A 24,635-nucleotide genomic window follows, 5' to 3' on the forward strand; every position below is an offset into this window, starting at 1 on the left:
GAGAGAGAGTGGAGAGAGAGTGGAGAAGAGAGTGGAGAAGAGAGTGGAGAAGAGAGAGAGAAGAGAGAGAGAGAGAGATAGAGAGAGATAGAGAGAGATAGAGAGAGAGTGGAGCGAGAAAGAGAGAGAGAGAGTGAGGGGAGAGAGAGGAGAGAGAGAGGAGAGAGAGAGAGAGGAGAGAGAGAGGAGAGAGAGAGAGAGGAGAGAGTGGAGAGAGAGTGGAGAGAGAGTGGAGAGAGAGTGGAGAGAGAGTGGAGGGAGACAGTGGAGGGAGACAGTGGAGGGAGACAGTGGAGGAGACAGTGGAGAGAGAAGGGAGAGAGAGTGGAGAGAGTGGAGAGAGAGAGTGGAGAGAGAGAGAGTGGAGAGAGAGAGAGTGGAGAGAGAGAGAGGAGGAGACAGTGCAGAGAGAGAGTGGAGAGAGAGAGTAGAAAGAGAGTGGAGAGAGAGTGGAGCTAGACAGTGGAGAGAGAGAGAGTGGAGAGAGCATGGAGACAGTGGAGAGAGTGAGCGAGAGAGTGGAGAGAGAGTAGAGAGAGTGGAGGGAGACAGTGGAGAGAGAGTGGAGAGAGAGTGAGAGAAAGACAGTGGATAGAGAGAGAGTGGAGAGAGTAGAGAGAGAGAGAGTGGAGAGAGAGAGAGGAGGGAGAGAGAGACAGTGGAGAGAGAGGGAGAGAGAGAGAGAAGAGAGAGTGGAGAGATAGAGAGAGAGAGAGAGAAGAGAGAGAGTGGAGAGAGAAAGAGAGAGAGAGAGAGAGTGAGGGGAGAGAGAGAGGAGAGAGAGAGTGGAGCGAGCGAGAGAGAAGAGAAAGAGAGAGTGGAGAGAGAGTGGAGGGAGACAGTGTAGGAGACAGTGGAGAGAGAGAGAGTGGAGAGAGAGAGAGGAGAGGGAGAGGAGAGAGAGTGGAGGGAGAGTGGAGGGAGAGTGGAGGGAGAGAGTGGAGGGAGAGAGTGGAGGGGGCAGTGCAGAGAGAGAGTGGAGAGAGAGTAGAAAGAGGGTGGAGAGAGAGTAGATAGAAGGTGGAGAGAGGGTGGAGAGAGAGTGAGACAGAGACAGAGAGTGAGAGAGAGAGTGAGAGAGAGAGAGTGAGAGAGTGGAGAGAGAGAGTGAGAGAGTGGAGAGAGAGAGTGGAGAGAAAGAGAGTGGAGAGAAAGTAGAGAGAAAGTGTGAAGGGAGAGAGGGTGGAGAGAGTGGAGAGAGTCGAGAGAGAGTGGAAAGAGAGTAGAGAGAGTGGAGGGAGACAGTGGAGGGAGACAGTGGAGAGAGAGTGGAGCGAGAGTAGAGAGAGAGAAAGTGGAGAGAGAGGATAGACAGTGGAGATAGAGTGGACAGAGTTGAGAGAGAGAATGGAGAGAGAGTAGAGACTGGCTGACTGACTCAGAGACTGAATACTGACTGACTGAGACTGACTGGCTGAGAAACTGACAGAGAGAGAGAGAGAGAGCGAGGCTGGCTGACTAAGAGAGTGACTGACTGACTAACAGAGAGAGAGAGACTGATTGAGAGTGAGACTGACTGAGGTAGAGAAATACTGACTGACAGAGAGAGAGACAGAGAGAGAGGCAGAGACTGACTGACTGAGAGAGATAGACTGATTGACTGCGAGAGAGACTGACTGACTGAGAGAGACTGACTGAGAGAGACTGACAGAGAGAGAGAGACTGAATGAGAGGGGGACTGACAGGGAGAGAGAGAGACTGACTGGGAGAGAACGAGACTGACTGACAGAGAGAGAGAGACTAAGAGAGAGAGAGAGACTGGGAGACTTACTGGCTGAGAGAGAGACTGACTGAGAGAGAGATTGACTGACAGAGACTGACAGAGAGAGAGACAGAGACTGACAGAGAAAGAGAGACTGACTGACAGAGAGAGACTGACTGACAGAGAGAGACTGACTGACAGAGAGAGACTGACTGACAGAGAGAGACTGACTGACAGAGAGAGACTGACTGACAGAGACTGACTGACTGACTGACAGAGAGAGACTGACAGAGAGAGTCACTGACTAAGGGAGAGAGAGACTGACTGAGAGAGACTGGCTGACTGCGAGAGAGAGAATGCCTAACTGAGAGAGACTGACAGAGGGAGAGAGAGACTGTCTGGAAGACTTACTGACTGAGAGAGAGATACTAAGAGAGAGACTGACAGACAGAGAGACTGACAGACAGAGAGACTGACAGACAGAGAGACTGACTGAGAGACGGACTCACTGAGAGAGACTGACAGAAAGAGAGAGAGAGAGAGAGACTGACAGAGAGAGAGAGAGAGAGAGAGACTGCGAGAGAGACTGACCGGGAGAGAGACTGAGAGAGTGACTGACAGAGAGCGGGACTGACTGAGAGAGACTGACAGAGAGAGAGAGAGAGAGACCGACTGACTGACAGACTGACAGAGAGAGACGGACTGACTGACAGACTGACTGACTGACAGAGAATGACTGACTAGGAGAGACTGACTGACTGAGAGAGATAGACTGACTGACTGAGAGAGAGAGACTGACTGACTGACAGAGAGAGAGAGACTGACTGACTGAGAGACTGACAGAAAGAGAGAGATAGAGAGACTGACAGAGACAGAGAGAGACCGACTGACAGAGAGAGACCGACTGACAGAGAGAGACGGAATGTCAGAGAGAGATAGACTGACTGACTGAGAGAGAGAGACTGAGTGACTGAAAGAGAGAGACTGACTGACAGAGAGAGAGAGAGACTGAAAGAGAGAGACTGACTGACTGAGCGAGAGAGAGAGAGAGCGAGACTGTGATGGAATTGGGGTGAGAGTGTGTATGAAGCTATGCAATGCCTCTTAAGATTGCATTGTCGCATTGTCTAATGTTTTAAAACGGAAACGAGAAGGAGCAGTGGATGCACTTTTGTCAAAACTGAACAATCAGTGGGCCCGATGTTGTATATCATGTCAGGAGTGTGCATCAGGAAACCCACCTAAAATTGGGCAAACTTCCCCGGCCTACTGATGGCAGGGACCCTGTAATGAATGGACCACCACCTATGACAGCCTGCGGACAGACTAAGCCCAACCTCTAACTCCACCATCCAGTGTTACTTATAACGGCTGTATTGGTGACAGTGGCATAACAATCGCCCCGCATCCCCTGCAGTATGGCGGGTCGCTGGCCTGAGAGCTCTAGACTGGCATGGAGAATGGGGGGGCCCCCTCCATGAAGTTTGCAGGGGGGCCCCCTCAAGTTTCGTTACGCCACTGGCGCTTTTTACTCCCTCCCCGGCCCCCCCGTCCCCGCCTTCCCGCCAAGGCGGTACTTGAACCTGACGGTACAGTGGAAGCAGGAGCTCCCGCTCGCGAAACCGGGGAGGGAAGCGGCGCGTCACCCGACAACTGCGCCTGGCCTGCCATAACTCCAGACATACCCGGAGTTCCCCCCGCCCCCACCGCCACTCTCACCTGGGGCGCAGGAATCAGAAACGCCTCCCTCCCGTGCTCAACAGCAGCGCCGCGCACCGCCGGAGCGTCCACCTCACCCGCAGCTAAATGCACCACACGCTGGGGGGCCGGCTTCCTCGTACGGGACCGGCCCCTATCGCTTACCTGGCTCAGGCGTCTCTTCTTCGGCGACGAGCACGCCATCACCGCAGCGACCACGCCAGCAGAAGCCTGGCGCTGGGGACGCGCCGGCACACCTCCTGCCAGCAAATCCAAGCGACCCGCCTCAGCCAGCAAACGCATCGCCTCTACCACTCTAGAATCCTCCATTGTAACACAGCAAAACAGTAAACCTACACAAAACAGCCTAAGAAAACTAACTCACAATAAACTCCAGTATCCTGACAAAAAACGCTAACAGCCCTCCTAGCCACCAGGTCACCAAATCTAAAATGGTGGCTAGGGGGCGGGGAAAGGGGGATTTATAATTGGGCTGGCCAGTCCTACTAGGCCAGCCCAAATCTAGAACATTCTGGCACCTACGCCATGTAAAAAAACCCTCGTGACCCTTCCAAACCGCCCGGGGGAGGAGACCTCCCTTCGGTCAGCTCCCTCCCCCAAGCCCCCCTTGTGACAGAAAGTGTGTGACCGACAGGTCATCCAAGGAAGCTGGGGGCAAGCAAGCTACCACAACATGCACCGAGGCTGTAGACGCGGGTTCCTCCTTCAGTTTTGTGCTGGCACCTCTGGTAGGAAGTGTAATGCGTCTTATTAGATATCGGGAAGTGAATGCAAATAAAGTTATTTGTGTATATTGATCTTTGATTTGATCTGCAAATGCTAATCCTGGGAATGGAGAGGGAATTGGGGCTAAAGTTTCTAGAGTGGGAATTTACAATCTGGACATTTGTAGGTATGTGTTTTGTTAGTGGTTTGAGGTCATGAGTGATGCAAGCGGGTGATATAATCGGAAGACCGGCATGAGTGTGATTTGTAATTCTAATCTTTTTTTTTTGTAATAACAGACATTTCTGGGGGAAGCTCATCGTAGGACGAGGTACCCACCATTAAGAGGAGAAATTGTTCAGTGTATACAATTACATGTACACGTCCACATTGAGAGAATGGGAGGGAAGGGAGCAAGCAGGATGCTTGAGTGCACATCTGCTGTCCCTTGTGCTACCGCCACGAGCAGTACGCGTGAATATTGAGAGACCGGGAGGGAGCGAGCAGGACGCGTGCATGCACATCTGCTACCGCCATTAGCTTTTTTTTTTTATATATAAATTTTTAACAAACTTTATTGTCACCAAGTCAGTGGTACACAGCTTCAGGCCTACAACCGGATGCCGGCCGCGGTTAAAATCGGGATAAAAAAATGACAAACAAATGTAACACAGCCATATGACCGACAACCCTGAGGTCAGGCGGCAATGCAGTATTCTAGTAGAGGCTGCCTCTGAGCAGGACCCCTAAGTGGATGACAGTCCTCTCTGATGTGGAAGAGAGGCCTCCCTCTCCGTCAGTCCCACCCCGGAAGCATTCTAGAGCCCAAATAAACTCCGACTCAGCAACAATTAAAGAAAACAACCCCCTCCCGCCCCCCACCCTGCCACAACTGCCCTGACCATTCCTGTAAGTTGTGTAGCCTTTACACGCCCCTGAAGCCTCAGCTTCTGCGGTCATGGGTCTGCGCTGCCATCGTTCGTTCACCGTCGCCAGTCACATCCGTTAAGGGAAAGAGAGAGCAACCCTCCAGCACCGGGAGTCCCCGCCACAGCCTCGGTCTCAGGAAATGTGACTAGTCCGCTCCCTGTTGTGGTGTAGTCTCTGAAGCTACCAGTGTGCCATCTCCCTCCTCCCCCGGCTCTCCCTCTGTGCTCCTCGTGTTCAAGTGTGTCCGATACAACCCCCAGAAGCTCTTAGGCCGGGAAGTCGGGGGAAGCAGTTCGCTATAGTGTTCTGATTGTATGCAGCAATAAATCATGTCGTGCGTCCATCTCTTAGTGGTCGGGGGTGGGCCCCTCATCCAGCGGAACGCCACCACTCGCCTGGCCATCAACATGAACATACCCATATCCGCCAGTCATCGCAACGCCACCGGAAGTCGTTTTGAGTACCCCAGTAGCGCCAACGCCGGATCTGGGGTAATATCTAGCTCCAGAACCTCACTCATCTCCTTAAATATACCGCCCCAGTATTTCTGGATAGCCGGGCATTGCCACGCCAGATGGAGAAAATCCACTACCGGTGCATGGCATCTTTCACACTCCGCCGTTTGTCTCAGGCCATACCTGTGTAGCCGCTCCGGAGTATAATATACTCTCTGCAGAAACTTAAAATTAATAAGTCTGTGCCTCCCATTCAGAGAGATCTTCTTGGTGTTCCCGCAACAGTACCGCCACATGGCATCATCTATAGTAATTTGAAGATCACGCTGCCACTCAACCCTGGCTTTCATGAGGTTTGTTCCCTATACATAATTGCCTTCCTGTACAGTATTGTGACCAGCTTACAGGGCTCCGCCACCTTTATAGTATGTGTGAGCTCTGGAACTTCCGGCGGCTCCGTGAGATCCGGGCCCAGTAGGCTCAGCAGGGCTCCTCTTACTCTGTGGAAGTGGAAGCGCGTCAGCAAGGAGACAGCTCCGTCGCTGGCAGATATCTGCTCCCACGTCTTCGCCCGGCCCTCCAGAAACAAGTCACCTATCTTAGCTATGCCCAGCATGCGTAGTGCTTGTGTCACTCCCTTGTCTTCAGAGGAGGAAGCCATAACCCCCACTCCGGTAACATGTCTGGGGAGTACAGAATTTCGCAGTTCCGAGCCCGAGTCAGGGAGTGCCAGGCATGGTTCGTGGCAGCTAAGGAGTCCAGAACACCCGTCCTAAGATCGCCCAAAGGCACACCGTGGCAGGGAGGGGAGCTGCGAACAGATGTTCCAACCGGACGTGCGGGATAGTGGCCTCACCGTGTATCCAAGTATGCAGGTGCGAAGCCTGCGCCACCCTGTAGTGTAATTCCAAGTCCGGCGCATTCAAACCACCCATCTCGTATGGAAGCGTTAATGTATTCCATTTCACCCTGGGCTGCTTACCTCCCCACGCCAGTTTAATCATAAGTTGCGTGACTGCCTTAAAGAAGTTCTTAGACAAAACCACCGGAAGCGCACTGAACAAAAATAAAAACCTCGGTAGCACCACCATTTTCATGATGGCTATGCGGCCATGAGAGAGAGCGGCAACCCACACCACTTTTCCACGTCGTCCTCTAGTCTGTTGTAGGCCACCCCGTAGTTTTCTCGTATTAGAATTTCCGGATCCATGTGTAGTTGAATCCCCAGATAACGTACCGGTTCCTGGGACCACTGCAGTGGATACTCCGCGCGGAAGCATCTGGTGGCTGGGGTTAGTGGAAAGGCCACCGATTTCGACCAGTTGACCTTCAGGCCGGAGAGAGTGCCGAAGCGTACCACTTCCCGCAATACCGAAGACAGGTTATTCTCCGGGTCTCGAACATAGAGCAGGGTATCATCTGCGTATGTAGAAACTTTGATTTTGTGAGCCGGGAAGCTAACACCCTCATGCCAATGGTATTCGTGCAGTGCGCAAGCCAGCGGTTCCGCTACCAGCGCATAGAGCAGTGGCGACAGAGGGCATCCCGGTCTGGTCCCCCTACTGATAGGAAAAGGGTCCGTTACCAGGTCCCCCATGCGTAGTCTCGCAGACTGGTCGTGATACAAGGCTCCGATCATTTGGATAAAGGGCTCGCCCAGTCCCATTTGCCGCAGCACTCTGATCATAAAGGGCCACTCAACCGAGTCAAAAGCCTTTTCCATGTCTAGGAATACGGCTATAGCTTTCGCATCTTGCTTCACGTGTTGGACTACGCCAAGGACCGTCCTAACGTTATACGTGAGGTTCCTATTGGGGATGAATCCTGCTTGTTCCGGGGCAACTAACTCGGGCGCCAGAATTGCAAGGCGCGTAGCCAATACCTTAGCATATAATTTGCCAATCCACAAGAAGAGAGGTAGGGAGAGTGGGCTGACACTCTTATTCCCCGGTTATAGTCGATAAACAAACAAAGAGTGTCTTATGGTTGTACTTAAACCACATTAGGGAGCCCCAAAAAGGAAAAACGGCCTCACTTAGGACGTTTAAGGAAAGCCCTCACTCACCACCTGGTGATGACATGCTTCATCATCGGGTTCCACCAAGGAGACAGTGTGTCTCCTTGGTGTGCTACAACGCCAGATCTACTGCGGAGTAGGTTAGTGAGATTTAGGACGTGTTGGTGCAAACTAAACTAGTGAATGGTGAGGATATTAAAAAAGTCTGTAGTGTATCAAAAGGAAATTTTATTCTATGACCACTAAAGACTTTATTTTAAAATCTATGTGTATGGAAGCAGTCCACATTTAGTTGAGTGGCAGTTTCCTAGATATCAGTCGACATGTTTCTTGCCATGAAACGGTGTAACTTTACCTGGCAATTCTTCAGGACTATTAAGGTGTATTAAACCCTGGCGGTATGAGCACGCTAAGGCCCACCCTTACCTATGGACGTGAGAGTGAAAATAAAGAACAGTGAAAAAAGTGCCTCCGCGAGCTCCCCTCGGTACTTCTCGTCAAGCAGTGAATAGGGAGGGAAACGCCACGTGTACGGTGGTATGATTCTGGCAGGCGAGTGTAGTTCCAAAAGCACTGGGGAGTGGTCCGAGAGGGTGCGCGGTAGCACTAGGCAAGACTTGATACTACCCATTATTGCCGGCGTTGCCATCCAGTAGTCAATCCTAGTATGTATATCATGAAATGCGGAGTAGTGTGTGTACCCCCCCTCTCAGCATCCTCTAGATCTAACGTGAGGAGCTCCCTGCTTAGCGCCTGTGCGGCTGCCGATGGCTTACACGGGGGGCTGTAGATCTATCCAGCGCCGGGTCAAGTACCAGGTTAAAGTCTCACCCCCCCCCCCCCCCCCCCCCCGAGCATTTGCGATGAAGCATGAGAGCGGGCTGCAGATGCCAATGTGTTATAAAAAACCGAGGAGTCAAAGTTGGGGCCATATACATTGACTACTACAAAATCCCACCCCTTCGCGCTGCACCTGGAAATGACATATCTACCCTCCGCGTCCGCTTTCAAAGTCAGCGTGGTTCTCGGGTTAACCCAGGCCAGAACTCTCCTAGAGTGTGTCGTAAATCCAGCTGCTGCGCAGTTACCCGCCAATCCCCTCGAAAGGAGCATTCTGCTAGCTGTCGGCAAGTGAGTCTCCTGCAGGAGAGCTAGATCTACCCTGTGACGCTGAAGATAGCTCAACACCCTCCTAAGTTTACGATGGTCGTTTAGGCCTCTAACGTTCCATGTGAGGACTCGCAGTGTGGGCGCTGGTCATGACTACCCAGTATGCTATTTGCAGACATCCCTACATAAGAAACCGTGTATTCGAGGCAAGACAAGGTGTGTTTCAGGCAATGGCAGTGCGAGTGATAGGCATCCGAATTCCCTCCCCCCCCCAAACAGAGAGCGACAGAACTTCAAGAAGCAACCCCTCCCGCCTCCCACAGCAGACCTCCCCCCCCCAACCTGGCCTGGCCGACCTCCTTCCCACCCCCCTCCCCCTTCCCTCCCAGACCCAACCGTAAAAAGGACAACCCTATGGTGCGTTGCGCGCTGGGGTCAAGGTCGCCTAGCATCCACTGTATGATATCCATGCACAATGTGCGTCTAGGACTGCACCCCCACCGCGCCATGTAGACCAGCACCAAATGAGCATTCAAGAAAAACAATAACCTAACAATCCATGTATCAATCCCCCGCCTCCCCCAGACCAGAGTTCAAATCCTGATTTATCAATATGTACAGCATATCTACCAAGCGCAGAAGCCCCCAAGTGTCTCACAGTTCTCAGCGATGTCTACCCCCCCTCCCATACCGCTAAAACAAACATCCAATGCAAAACCAACTTGTGATGCAGGGCATCTCAGACAAGTCCTACCGCCCTGTCCGAAGTTCAGCTACTCCTGCTCATCCAGCCGACTGCTATCCTCTCCCTCCTCATTCGAGCGAGCCGTAGTATTCGATCATTCCCTGGCCCACTTTTTCATTGCACGTTGGAGTGCAGCGGTGTCTGTGAATATGTGTGAGTGACCCTGTCGATTAACCCTAAGTTTCGCCGGGTACAGCATCGCGTAGTCCAAGCCAAGGTCTTTCAGCTGCTTCTTGTACGGGATAAAGGGCTTGCGTGCTTCTTGCACCCTGGCGGTGAAGTCCGGGTACAAGTAAATGGACGATCCCTCATATTGTAGAGTACGTTTAGATCTGGCCAGCCATAGAGCAGTGTCTGTCGCGATAATTAAGCAACTTCGCTATGATAGGTCGGGGGGAGCCCGCGGTCTCGGTCCCAACGAACGGTGCGCCCTTTCAACCACGAACATCGCTGAAAAAACACCCTCACCCAGGAGAGTCGTGAGGAGTTTCTCCACAAACTCTTCCATGGGACCCATTGAGGTGGTCTCCAGCAGACCAGTGATTCTGAGATTACAGCACCGGGAACAGGCCTCCAAATCCTCCGCCTTATCCTGGAGTATTTGCATGAGTTTGTCCAGTTTTTTGTGCCCTGTATCAAGTTTCATCTGGGCCTCCTCTACTTCTGTGAGCCTGCGCTCCGACATGTCTAGTCTTTCCGCATGCTTATCTATTCGTTCTGCCATGCGGTCCAACCTATAAGTTAGGGCGTCAATCTTTGAGCCCAATGACGAGATGCTCATCTGTATTCCCTTCTCCATGGACATTAGGAGAGACTTAATGTCCGATCCAGCCGACGTCTCGTCTTCCAGTGGCGCCGACGCTTGGTCCACAGCCGTGGCTCCCGGCTGTTGTGAGCGCCTTTGCGAGAAAGGGAGCTTGCTCTGGGTTTTGTCCCCTTTGACCATTTTCTTGGGTCTCATCGATAGCAGGCCAAGTGTATAGTCAGTCGTGCTCTCCAGCCAGCCAGTTGGATATACCAGCAGACTCAGACTTGCCAGGCTTTGCCGTCGCACAGCGTAGCGTTCAGTTCCAGGGCTGGATCCCAGACTATCGCCGGTAGTCCCTTCCCCGAGCAGAGTCGCCAACTCACAGCGCCCGCTCCCAATGTCCAACCCTGGCTGAGCCTGCTTGCACACTGCTGTATACTCCCAGCGCGGTCCTCGAGTACTCGTTGTAGTGAGGGGGAGGAGGGGGGGGGACCTCGCACCAGGTTCACTGTGTTGCAAGAAGCACCAGGTCTCACATATAGCACCCGAGCCAGAGGGCCGTAAGGTGTACTCCCATCGGTTCTTGTCACCTCCGTTAAGCTACAGGGTAGGATTTGCGTAATGACCTGGCTCACCTCTCTGTGCCGGTGCAGTAAGCGTTGTAGTGCACTACCCCTCCGAGTCTCCGCAAGTGTCTCAGCAAATAGACCGGGTGCGCAGCACTAGGCACGTCTCTCTGTGCCCCCTCGCTGGCTACCTCCATCTCTGTGTCAACCTCCAAGGGCGCCCGCCGCCACCTGCCACTGGTCAGTTCCTGAAGAGTCCGCCGCTGCTTCCCCCCAGCCGTTGGTCGCCGATCTGGGAGGGCTGGGACCGCCGAGCCGGGTGCCCTGTGTCACGCCCGCCTCCGGGGGGCCGCCACGCAGTCCTCCTCAGTGGCCCGTGGGGCACTGCAGCCGGGCAACTGGGTTGGAGCACACCCCCAGCAGGCTCCGATTTCGTACCTGCAGGTGTCCGCCGCCGTCCGCCAGCCAGGGTGCCCCGCCGAACGCCCACGGGCCCCGCTCTGCACTGGGCCGGGACGTCCGGGTGACTTCTGCCGCACGTCGCGTGACGTTGTCCAGGCCGCGGATCTGCTGTGGGCCGGGGATTCAGGCCCTCTCTCTAGTCTCCCTGCGTAGTTCCCGAGTCTCCACCAATAGAGCGGCACCTCAGCCGGAAAAGACACCGCAGGCTCCCCGACGGTGAGCGGACTCCGGGGAAGGGTTGTGGGGGTCAAAATGCACGCTCAAGTGCAGGATAATTAAGGATCTTTATGTAGGCACGGCGGAGCAGCGGGATCCGCCCCCCTACTGCCATTAGCCTTGCGCGTGCACATATCTTGTCCTCTTTACGCGTGCACTTGTCCTGTACCCCTTCACAAAAGAAATCGACAATAATAGATTTTGCCAAAGCAAGCAGCGGATGCGCTGCATGGCTAGGCGAGACCTAAAAATAACATTGAATGGAATGTGCTCGGATGAATTAGCAATGGTTCAGATAAATTCAGTTAATTCAATCTATCACTTTTGCTAATTAATAATCTCTTAAAGGTAGGGGAGGCCAACATTGATGTGCCAGTGCTGGAGCCAGGACTGATATTTATTAGAACTCTTGAATATCCAAATGATTTTCATTTAGCTTCATTGTAGGTACATCTATACAAATTAACTGAAAAGCTACTGTGGTGGTTATCATCCGCTAATTGTGGGCACTGTTGATCAAGGAGATGTGGCTTACAAAGATTCAAGTGTGGTGTTATGCAGCAACAGTTGTTGTTCAGAAAGGGGTACGCTTTCTTTTTTCATTTAAAAAAATTTAATTTTCCTATTCACTTTAACACACAACAGCAGTTAATGATTATTTCTGTTCCTGTGAAATTCCAATACCCCCTAACGTTCATGCTATCTTTTTGTTCACAATAGTAACAAACCTTAACAGAGATCTTAGTCAGGCAAAAAGATGTAATGATATTTGTCTTGTAGCATGTTATTTCTCTACAGTCCTTAATTGTGTCGTCCGTAACTGGTTGCCATACTGACAAAATGTCTTCTTTCTTTAAGTAAATTTCTAGATAATCATTCCATCACCTCAGTGTCCCACATTTTACTGTATCACATATATATTGTCAGAGCCATAGTTTGTTTCCCATTTTCTGGTTATCACAATTCAAACCAGCGAGACCAGTGCCAATTTTCTTTTCCTGATGTTTTCCAGGTCACTGGTTTCATCCCCAGTGCTGAGGGAAGGAAACATTGTTATATCTTTAATTGCAGCTTGAAGCTCCTTCCAGTAGATTAACAATACTGGGCATGCCCAGCAAATGTGTACTAGATCTAATTTCCCTACTCATTATCCCCTAGCCGTGTCTGGTATCTCTTCACACCAGTTATAACTGTATCTACTGTCTGGTATCTGTACATCATTGGTTTAAGTCTTAATTCGCTATGAAGTATTGATTTGTTAAATCTCCTTGTGTCTCTCCTGCAGACAAGCCAATCCTTTATAGATCTTGCTTTACTTAAGATCTTTTTACACCTTTTTATATACACCCTTTTTTGTGGTCTAGGGCCTTCTATGAAGATTTTACCTTAGATACTGCCCCCAGTGTGTCCTTCACCAATTTTTTATTACGTTAGATCCTAGTGCCCACTACCAAGTTTGAGGGATAGGTCGCCCAATACCCAAGCTGTTGGTACCAGAGTCTCTTACCACATCAGTTTTTTAAAACTTTCAAATTACCTAACTTCTCCATTCTTCATTACTAGGAGTATGAGTGAGTGGTGAGGGGTATGTTCTCAAGTGTGGAGTTTTTGCAGTTAAATCCTATAGGTTTAGAACTTAGAAGTGTGCCAATGAAGTGGTTTGCATACAGTCTCTGTGGTTTTATTTTTTTTGACAGTCACAGTATCCCCCATTAGGGTTCTCCCGGGTACCCCTTATCCATATGTCCCCAGCATTTGCTGGAGTACTTCGGAGTCCAATTTTCCTATGACTCTTATTGTTATGCTTTGTAGTACACTTTTTTTGTTTGGAAATACCAATCCTACTTTCAGTTGGATGTATTAGTATTTTTGTTTAGAAACTCTGGCTGGTTCCTCTTTGCCAGGTAAAGTGGAGGAACGTTTCCTGTAATTTGTCCATATTCCACTAACGCTGTCAGTAGCATCTAAATTGACTCCATTGTATATGTCCCATAGACTAACACGTCATCAGCATATAGTTTTATGCTAGTTCTTCCGACCGTTGATTTCACTATGACCTCTTCCAGTGTCTTATGGGTTTTTCCATTGTCATTTTTGGTGACTCAGTTCTGACAGTTTTGCACCTTGCGCCTCACACCTCTTCCCCTCAATATGGTATCTTTATGTTTACCCATATGCCGGGATGAGAAGGGGTGGGGCAGATGTGTGTGTGTGGGGGGGGGGGATGGTGAGGAGGGGAGGGGCTGTCTAGATATCCACAGCTGCATCTGGCTGTTGTAGCCATGGCTTTGCTGCTTGGTGTCTGTTGATCCACTGGCATCACCGCCTCATTGGAATCATCTACCCCACTCTTTGGGTTGATCTCCCAAGGCCAAGGAACCCTCTTTTTAATATCTTGCAGACCTCCCATCAAGCGTCTCTTGATCTTGCTTCCACGTCTTCTCAAATGCATGTGCATTAGTGTTGACCCCAATCTTGTCTGCGCTTTCCATACGGGGCCTCGTCTTTTGGTAGGCATTGAATGTTGGTCTTTACTCGAATCCATCGGCATCCAGAATTCAGGCAGTGATTTTCAGTTGCATGGCCAGTGACCCCCTCATGGGTCCCATTTCTTCAATTTTTTGAATCCTTCCTCGCTCTTTGGACTCCTATGTGGGACGTTTTTGGCAAATCCACTGAGACCTTAACCATGTGCAACACTATCTTTGGTGGCTGGGCCATGCCCCCAATTTGCAATTTATTATTCATGTTGCCCTTTAATTCTCACCTCTATGAATAAATACGTACTGTAACTAAAAGCACAGAGCAAAAAGCTAAACTGAAGAATGCTGCTCAGACAGCATAGCAGCATTAATATCTAATGGCATAATCTCTTTTAGATTAAGATTGAAGAGAGCTCTTGAGGCGGAAGCCGAGAGCTTTTTTAAAAATACTTAAATTTGATTTGTTTGTCTATCACTTGCTGCACTTGTCACTTACTTTGCTCCTGGTCAAGCGCCGCGCAGTGGACATAGCGCTGCCGAGGCCCCCAGAGCCAACAATTCCTCTTTGCCGCCATCTCGGCGAGGCTGCTGGCTACGCCCCCTTCAGAGGCCACGCCCCCACCACTGCCCTTCTAGACCTATAAATAATGTGCAGCTTTTGGACGCGCAGCGGACGAGTAGAGCGGGCGCGCCGATTGCGCGCCGAAGGGGCGCCAAAGGTAAGCCTGACTGCGCCCGTCCGCGCCGGGCCTTAGGGCAAATCATGCCGGCCGTTGAATTTCATACTCTGCCCAAGCTCTTAAGGACCTACAGCACTCTGCTCCCCCGGTGTCTCCTAATTCCCACAGTCGTACACTCACAGCCGGCCTATTCTCTACTGCTCTACCCTCTCCTCACAGAGGCACTCCTATAGCTACACCGACCACAATCTCCACTTCCATTAGGGTGTCATATCTGAACACCCGCTCTTTAGTAAAACATCGCGAGGATATTTATATCCTGCTATCTAATTACAACCGGGACATACTCCTGCTAACGGAAACTTGGTTAACGTCAGAATCTCTCCCACATATTCTGGTGGCCCTCCCCCCCCCCCCCCCGACTACTACATTCTCCACGCCGATCGCCCCGGCGACCGGCCCGGGGGCGGGGTGGCAGCCATCATATCTAAGCGCCTGAACTCTACCTCTTCTTACTCCCTCCCCCTCCCAGAGGTGGACAACTTGCTTGGTAGCCTGGAAACCGCCACTGGCGCTTTTACTTTCCTCCTCTTATATAGGCCACCACATCCCATGCCATCTTTCTCTACCACCATAAGAACAGTTGTCCAACCTACTAACGCAACACTCCAGCTTCGCCCTCTTTGGCGACCTGAACTACTGGTTCAACGACACCAACGCCGGCCCCCATGCTATTGAGCTCTTTGAGTCTCTCAACAGCTTAAATCTTACTCAACAGGTCACCAAACCCACCCACTCCAAGGGCCATATCCTGGACCAGATCTGAACTTGTAATCTGGCTCTGTCCCAGCCAGTAATATCCCCTTGCGTCTGGTCAGATCATCATTTTGTTGACACCTCCATCACGGTCGCTGGCCGGACTCCTGCTCCGTTGATGGCTGGTGGCTCCTCTCGGAAATGGAGCACTTACGATTCCCAGGGCTTTCTTACTAGTCTGGCAGACACCTGTCCAGTCGTCAATTCCACTGACAACATTGACGTCCTAGAAAACGACATCACTTCCTGGCTGAGGTCAGCCAGCGACCAGTTTGCCCCCCTCACCAAATTCCCCCGCACTAGGCATCCTAACTCCCATAGGTGGTTCTCCGATGATCTCAAGCATCATAAATTAAAAACGCGATTATTCTAACTCAGCCAGGCTGTCTTACCTGGCCGCACGTAAAGAATATAAAACCGCCATCACCCTAGCAAAAACGGAACATTTCTCCAATAGGATCTCGTCTGCGGTCAATAAATCCAAGGAGGTGTTCAAAGTCATGAACGAACTTACCACAGACGACAGAACCCTCCCAGCCCAGACCCCCACTCAAGAGGCATGCGACTCTCTCAACTTCTTCTTTGTGGAAAAAATCTTAAAAATTCTATTCCTCCTCCTCCCCAGCCACACTCTATGGACACCTCTTCTAATAACCCCTGGACTCTCACCACCCTCCCGGCACTGAACTCTACTTCACTAGCGGAACTCACTATGCGTGTCAAATCTGGTTCCCCTAATGATTGTTGCCCACCATCTGTCTTACAAAACATCTGCCTCAATATACCTGATTGTATCCTTACCCTGCTGAATGGCTTACTCAGCCGCGGCATCGTCCCTAGCTCTTTCAAAAAGGCAATCCTAGTGCCCCTTTTCAAAAAACCTGGTGCCGACCCCGCAGAACCATCCAATTATCGCCCCATCTCTCGCCTCCCCTACTTTTCCAAACTAATGGAGGCCCACGTCACCCGATGCTTGTCTAATTTCATTGAATCTTCCTGCCACCTTGAGCCCAACCAAGCTGGCTTCAGACCTGCCCACTCTACTGAGGCCGTCATTCTGGCATTCCTGGACACGCTTAGGAGCAATGCGGACGCAGGGAGCCCCCAAGCCCTCGTGCTCCTGGACCTGTTGGCCGCTTTCGACACGGTGGACCACAACATCCTTCTCCACAGTGTCGGACAGGCAGGCATCCAGGGCACCGCCCTTAAATGGGTAGAGTCATTCTTGACCGGAAGAACACAGGCTGTCCGCCTGGGCCCCTATACTGCAACAAAAACCCCCACGACCTGTGGAGTCCCTCAGGGCTCCTCCCTCTCCCCACTCCTGTTTAACCTATACCTCCGACCCTTGATCCACTCACTTCAGAAATGGGACATTACTGTTTACAGCTATGCCGACGATCTACAGATTGTCCTCCCTCTTAACTCCCTCTTAACTCACCCCATGCCATTAATACTTTTCACACTGTCATGATTCACATCCAACAATGGATGAACTTGAATCAGCTAAAACTAAATCCCGGGAAAACTGAGCTCTTTCTCCCCGGACTCAGCCATGCTCACTGGGGTCCACAGTTCTGGCCCCCTGAGCTTGCCCCCCCCTATCCCGGTTAAATCAGTGAAGAGCTTGGGTGTGATTTTCGACACCGAACTATCCCTCAAAGCTCAAGTATGCGCGGTTATTTCATCCTGCATGTACCAGCTCCGGAATATCCGCAAAGTTCGCCATCTACTCCCGCCCACCGCACTCACCCAGGTTGTCATCTCACTAGTACTCTCCTGTTTGGACTTCTCCAATTCCCTTTACCATGGTCTTCCACTATCTTTGCTGCACCGCCTTCAGGTTGTTCAGAACCAAGCGGCCCGTCTCATTCATAAAACACCCAGATGGCAATCGGCAAAACCTTTACTTCACAGACTGCACTGGCTACCAATTGGCCAAAGGGCAGCTTTTAAGGTGGCCTGTCTCACTTTTAAGGCCCTTCACTGCACCGGCCCTGCATTTCTCAAATCCCTAATCAGTCCTCACCGACCTACGCGCAACCTCCGCTCAGCCCACCTTCAGCTGCTAGTCAACCCCAAAGCTAAAACCAAGAAATTCGGTGGTCGCCGTTTTTCCCACCTAGCTCCCGCTTTCTGGAATCTCCTCCCTCTCTATCAAATCCAGCCTCTCCCTCCTGAAATTTAGAAAATCTCTCAAAACTTACCTCTTCCCACCTCTTGGTTAACTACAGTGCTCACTCACGCCACCCCCTCACTCACTCAGTCTTAAAGCGCCATGAAGCCTCGGTGTTAGCGCGCTCTATAAATGGCACATAACATAACAGTAATAAAGGTATAGAAAGTCGGTAACCCCATTTTATCTGGGCTTAAGAACCCCACTGCTACTGATGACCAACAAGTAGAGGACTGCTTATGAATACAGGAATTGCCACCCTTAATTTGCGTTTTTCTGTGTTTAGGTTTTTATGTTAAAATTCGGAATTTCACACCCCTTTAAGGGTATGAGGGAAACAAATGTGCCAACCTCCATCTAGTTTCAAATCTGCGAGCAAACAATTCCACAAAGAATATGTGAGCAAATAGTAAATCAATTGTAAGAAATGAAATTTAGCCAAATAAAAGGAAAAAATGTACGAAGGTGTAAACTTTGGAAAAGCAGGAACTTCAGGGAACTATGGGTAGACCAGTTATCAGGAATTATTTTCTTCTTGTGCAAAGGGGAGTGGCTCAGCTACTAGTCAAACACTGTGGCAGGGCCATTGATTTAAATGTGTTAATGCCTTTAATTATTTTTTGTTTTTGAGGGACACAGATGAACAAAATATGGTGGAATGCTTCACATATATAATAGCTCGGTACTTAAGAGGCTTAGATAGGTGAAAGCTTTTTTTTTTTTTTAATGCATATTTTGTGTTTTCTGAAGCATAGCTGCAAGGCACATAAGGTTGACGCTTGTTAAGAAAAATTAAATTTTGTCCATATGGTCAGTAAAAATTAGAAAGCGAGTTGTGCTGCTGATCTCTGAGCTCTTGGCATCTTCATGAACTGTTAGTTTGCTTAGAACTTCTGCCAAGTTGTCCGGGTAATTTGAGGTAATATGATAGTCGCGAGTCCGAAAGCTTTGTGTGGCTGAGGTACTAATGGTGCCCACCACAGCCTTGAGAAATGGTCAGCACAGTATGCAAGGCATGCGATTTACAAGGGGGCCTCATTGTGCGGTGGTGGGGAGGACAGCACAAGACTTGTGCTGTATTGTCCCTGAAGATCCGATCTTCCGAAATGCAATTATTACTTTACCACTCCTCGCTGAATAGATATTAAGCTAAAATTGTAAGACTGTGCTCTTCATAGTCCTACAGGTCTTAGTTCGGGAGGCAGGGGTCTTATGAGATCAGTCTACTTCATGCATTCCCCTGTTCCTGCTCCTTACTTGCACAGATCAAGCTAGTGCATCTATTTGTGCAAGGGTGAGCAAGTCCCACTGCACCCAGCTGCAGGGATACTGGGAGGGGGTAGTGCAAACTGTGAGTGAGGTTGTCAATAGATAGAACCCCTGCTCCCCCACCACTCTCTCTTAGGATGGTTCCCCCATACATCCAAAACCAAAGTCACCAGTAAATTCTAAGACCTGGAATTTGTGCTAGCAAAGCATGAGATAACCAGGAACTGGAAAGCCACAAGAGGCCCTAATCTGACCACCTGGAAAAAAGAACTCCTGAAATGGGTGTGGTGTGTGGGGCGAGTACTGATTAGGGAGGCTAAAAGAGGATTGCAAAACCTGGAGATGACCAGAGCCTGGGAGACCCTCATGCTTGACTTAGAGCCCCCAGATTTAGAGACCCAAGAGGGAGAAGGAGAAAACCCAAAGGGAACATCCCCTGATACATGTAGAACACCAGAATCAACACTACTCATATAGTTTCCATGTAAGATCGACCCCACTGACAAATATACTACCTCTACATTGCGATGCCCCAAGATAGCACTCAGATTGCTTGTTACATATACAATCCCCGCGCCCCATACACAAATCATTATATCGACAACTCGCAGGAAGGGGGAGAGGATAATCAAGGTTATATACCAATGCTGGCTGATGTTTTGGCCCACTCTGACACGTATTCACCATTTGATATAAGGAGTGAGTCCATAACAAATTATATGATTTGAACTGCTATGCTATGCTGTGATTGAAAAAGGATCAATAAAATCAGTTTTAAAAAAATCAAGGTGATCAAGTCCCACTATGAATTTGGGCTTCACCCACACATATGCACACTGTGCCTACCAGTCCGCTTCCTTCATGGAGGTTCACCATCATAAGTTCTGTACATCTAAATACTATTTGTAAACTGTGTGCTTACATTTTCATGCAATTTTGTTTCTCTTTCTACATTCACATGTGCAATACACACAAGTGATCTGTTTGATGCATAATATTGTGAAGCCAATGTTTGATGGTTGGTTTGTGTACATTCTTCAGTAATAATCCTTACTTTCTCTTCCCTTACAGGACTGTGTTTAGTGTGTGCGATGATATCCGAGCCAGTTGAAAGAAAAAAAAGGTACATTTTACTTTCTCTTGAGGAACTTTTATGAGGATGACCATTTCACAGCCACTGAAACCGCTTCTTTGGTCTTGCCTTCCAGACACCTTTTGGCTGTCTATGGACAAAGCAAAACCATAGTAGGCCTAGAGCCAGCCCATTGCTTACCACTAGCTATATTTATGGCCACTCTAATTTATTTGCTTGTAATTTAATAGCTTGACTTTCTCTTCTTGTGCTTGTACTCTGTATCATAGCTTTTTTGCCACTCATTTGAGTGACTGATGTTTTACCCTACCAATACTCACTTTAAGAGAACTACTTTACCCTTTATCTTTCAGCAAGCTATGAGAGTGCGCATGTTTTCTAGGCATGTCCCATTAGTGCTCCCCCCCACCCATCAAAAAATGTATTCCATACTCTGTTGCTCCCCATCAATTCCCCCTTCCCTCATGAACTGCTGTGATACCCACATTACCCCACGCGTTCTATGCTGTTTTGATCCTCTGATTTTCTATTTTTTACTTTTAGTAGACCTAGAGCTCGTCCATTGCTCTACTCAAACAACACACATTGGTTCCCCCACCTCTACCTTTTTTGCTTTTTCTGGGTAGCCTGCAACTCCTATTTGCTGCCCGATGTTGGACCTTTCAGCCTTAAAGCGTTCTTCCCCAAAACGTTTTGTGTTACTCCTCTACATTTTTCTGGTCTTGTTTTCGTTGGCCTTATGACTCTGAGCACTTACAAGTGCCAACGTGCACGTTGTCACTCCTTAAAACATGATAATATTGGCTTGTCCCCACCTGGAATATTTAATTTACTTATAATTCCCTAGTAAAATGATACTGGGTGTGTCCCCAGGGCCTGTAAATTAGATTGTAATAGTGGGCCTGCAGCACTGATTGTGCCACCCCCTTAAGTAGTCCTTTTAAACATGTATCAGGCCTGCCATGGCAGCTTGTGTGTGCAGTTTTAAACTGCCATTTCAACCTGGCAAAATAAACCTTTTGCTAGGCCTAAACCTTCATTTTTAATACATACAAGTCACTCCTAGTGTAGCTCCTAATTAAACAGCCCACAGATAGGGTGCAATGTATTTAAAAAGTAGGACGTGTGCTTTTTAAGTTTTACATGTCCTGATGTTTAATAAACTCATAATTGTTTTTCACTATTGCAAGGCCTGGATCTCCCATAGGATAACCTCAGAGTTACCGTGTTACATTTAACAAGCTGTAACTCTCAAATGGGAGCAGGTACACAGTTTGTTTGATGTCTTTGAAATTGTAATGAAGAATCCCCTATAATGGCAAGTTTGAATTTTAAATGACTATTTTGAAAATGCAACTTTTAGAAATTTGGCACTTTCCTGTCTTAGCCATTTAATGCCACTTGCTTGATACTGGGTCACTTGACTGGATGTAGTTGACAGTTGGACTTTATGTATTCTACATACACAGTCACACATAAAAGAGAGCTTACGTGACCCTGGATGGACCATCACTGGCAGGATGGGAGGGCAGAGCTGGGCACAGCCCTGCTTACACTTCAATAGCATACCCCCTGTAGTTAGTCTGGAGCAGGACAGGTGAGGCAGGATACCTGTGCACTTCAAAGGGAAACTCTAGAAGCTTTTCCAACTTCAAAGGAGGCACCAGGTATAAATATTGGACCTCAGACACCAACTCGTCGTTACACTTCTGGACCTGTGGAAGACTCTGGAAGGAGGAGTACTGTGCTGCTGAAAGGGTTGTCACTCTGCTTGACGGCTGCTGATGTGCTGACTTGCCCGCGCTCTTGCTCTGGTAAGGACAACTCATCTGCAACCTGTACCCAGGACAACCAGAGTGACTCCAAGGGCCAAGTCTCTTTTAAGTAGCAGCTGGACTCTGCAGCTGTGAGTCCTACCCTGCCAAGTGGTGCCATCCCAGTCCTGTACCATTGAAAGTGGGCCTGAAGGTGCTCTGGTAGCCCATCTATGGATCCAGCTGAACCAACACATCATCTCTGCTGTGTGGCACAACCCCAAGCCGAACTGACCCCTCACCTCTGCTGCGGGTACTTTTCCCGGCACCAGGATTCCGCATTGCAGCCTCGCAGCTCCTCTGAACTGACGCACCATCTCGACTCCACGGTGCATCCTCGATGCTGGACTATGCATCGCAAGCCTTAGTAAATGGGATTCTCTACTACTATCTTGCATCGTAGCCTCACAACTCCTTGGAACAGACACATCCCCTCGGCTACATGATGCATCCTAGATGTTGGTCCTTGCAATGCTATGCAACCAGGATGTAAGGCACTCTTATTCATTAGGCCGAACTGTGTCCCTGTAGCCAAATCATGCTCCATTACAGTCAGCCTGGACTTGTGACTTTGTCCCGGTTTTGCGGGACCAGAGATTCTTAGTTGACATTTTGTGCTTTTTGGTGTTTTCACTTGCATCTTTAAAATTGCATATCGTCGATTTTAAATGATTGGATCTTTATTACTTTGTTATTATTTTATTTAATATAATGTACTCTGTTTCTGATCTAGTGTGGGATCCCTTTTGTGGTGTGTTTTCACTATTTTACTTTTTGAAGTGCTGCAGAAATATTTTCACATTGCCTCTAAGGTAAGGGCTGACTACTCTGTGCAAAGCTACAAGAACATAAATCATAGGTTAATTTGGTGTTTCCAGTAACCCAATGTCTTACACCCAACCATTCTACTTTAAGAAATGCACTATTGCCTAAGTGGAAATTAATACAAATAAAATCAGCTTTAAGTGGTGTTTCTCATCTTGGATTGGTAAAAAAAAAAAAAAAGAATAAACTGGTGTCAGTGTGGAACCATATGCATGCATATTGATGCCTTCGGAGGCATATGTCCTCAGGCATGCACACACCTCCAGATGATGAGGCCTCATGACGTGTATGTGGTGTTGCATGTATTGCTTCCTTATATCTGTTTAATTCTTCGAAGCTGTATAGCCTCGGCAAATAAGCACAGGCACAGCCAACGGGTCCCACAGGTGAGACCTACTGGCTTTGCCAATGCTTGCTGAAGGTGATACAGAAGTGTTAGAAATTGTGTTTCCAGTTGGCAAAGGTATGCACCCTGCCCAAGCAGAAGCCACAATCCTAGCCATGGTAAGCGAAGTACACATTAAAAGATAACAAAGAACAATTATGCAGTAAAGTGCTTAGAAGCAAGTAACGCTGAAAGGTTACTTTAGATCGCGCTGGTCTAGGTCAAAGTTTGGGCCAACCTCAGGCAAGCTCAGGCCGGCTATGGGACCCAGGCAGGCTGCGGTGAACAAAGTATCTTTTCAGGTCTCAAGCAATGAGATGATTCAATCTTCTCCACACAGTGAAGATTATGCATCACTTCTGAAGACTTGTGAGGAGTCAAGAGTTGTGACTGATACACTGGATTCTGCCATGCAGCCGAGGGAATGCATCGCTCTCACAAGCCCCAGCAGCAATGATACACTGTCTGATGCTTTGATCTCTGGAGGCAACACTCTGGTTCCATGCGATGCACCAATTTTACTCCTGCAACTGGGTTGTTGCTGTTACACAGACAGGAAGTGCATTGAAATCCATGTTGGAAGTATCTGGTCCACTTCCAATGAGCCAGGCACAGGAGCAGGGTAGAGACTTTTATGCCTGGGTCTCAAGCAACAGGAGGCAAGCCAACAAGTCTTTGGGGATCACTTGGCGGGAAGGCAGAGTCTAGCTCTCCTACAGCTGAGTCATAGAACAGCAGTCAGCAGGGCAACAATCAGAAAAGAAGGCCTTCCAGATAAGCAGTCCAGCTGAGTCCTTTAAGCATCACAGCAGTCCTTCTGACAGAGGTGAAGTTTGAGATCCATGTGTTTTTGTAGAGGGTCAGAGACCCAGCACTTATAGCCAAAAGTTCCTTTGACGTGGGAGTGACTTCAAAGCAACTCTCTGAAGTGCTAAAGGGTGCCTTTCAACCCAGTCCTATCTGCCAGGCTATCAGTTGGGGTGTGTGTGGAGGGGGGGGGGGGGGGGGGTAAATCAGTCCTTTGTATGAGGACAGGGCACTGCCCAATCTAGTGAAGTGTTAGCCACTCCCTTCCATCCTGCCCTGGCAAGGCCATCAGAATGCAGATGTATGTAGATGGGTACTCAGACACACCTATCCTTCATATGCTGTGGCTGTTTAGAGGGAATGTGCAAAGTGTAGCACTCACCCATCCCATATGTGTATTAGAGACAGGCTGCAAAGCACACAGTTATAGGCACAGAAAAATGTCCACATTCTATAAGTGCCATTTCTAAAATAGTAATGCTAAATCCAACTTTACCAGTAAGGATGTTTTGTCATTACCATTCCAAACATAGTAAAAAGCTACACTTCTCTGATCAGGAATTACAGCTTAAAAGTGTATTAAAGAATTCCCGATGTTAACCTACGAGAGGAGAAGGCCTCATAGTAGTGAAAAACGAAATAGGCGGTTTATCACTACCAGGAGATGCAAAACATAAGCGTATATGTCCTTTGTTTCATTTACACAGCACTCTGCCCATAGGGCTACATTGGGCTTACCTTAGAGGTGGCCTATGTGTAAAAAAGGGGGAATTTCAAGCTTGACAAGTAGTTTTAAATTCCAAGTCGGTGTGACAGAAAACTGCACACAGAGGTCCTGCGGTGGCAGGCCTGAGACCGATTTTGAAGGCTACTTGTGTGGGTGATACAATTAGTGCGGCAGGCCCACTAGAA

General features: G+C 49.1%; 1 protein-coding gene across 2 annotated transcripts in view; it reads left to right on the top strand.

The window, feature by feature from the left end:
* The window catches only part of SLC38A8 (solute carrier family 38 member 8), a 401,988-nt gene that overhangs the window by 349,956 nt on the left and 27,397 nt on the right, over positions 1–24,635 (top strand). For both annotated transcript variants that reach the window (XM_078671218.1, XM_078671219.1), the window contains exon 9: positions 19,871–19,922. In XM_078671218.1, coding sequence (XP_078527344.1) covers positions 19,871–19,922 — 52 coding nt within the window. The remainder of the gene's footprint in view (positions 1–19,870; positions 19,923–24,635) is intronic.

The sequence above is a fragment of the Lissotriton helveticus genome, chromosome 12 (assembly GCF_964261635.1).
Source record: "Lissotriton helveticus chromosome 12, aLisHel1.1, whole genome shotgun sequence".
Taxonomy (NCBI): domain Eukaryota; kingdom Metazoa; phylum Chordata; class Amphibia; order Caudata; family Salamandridae; genus Lissotriton; species Lissotriton helveticus.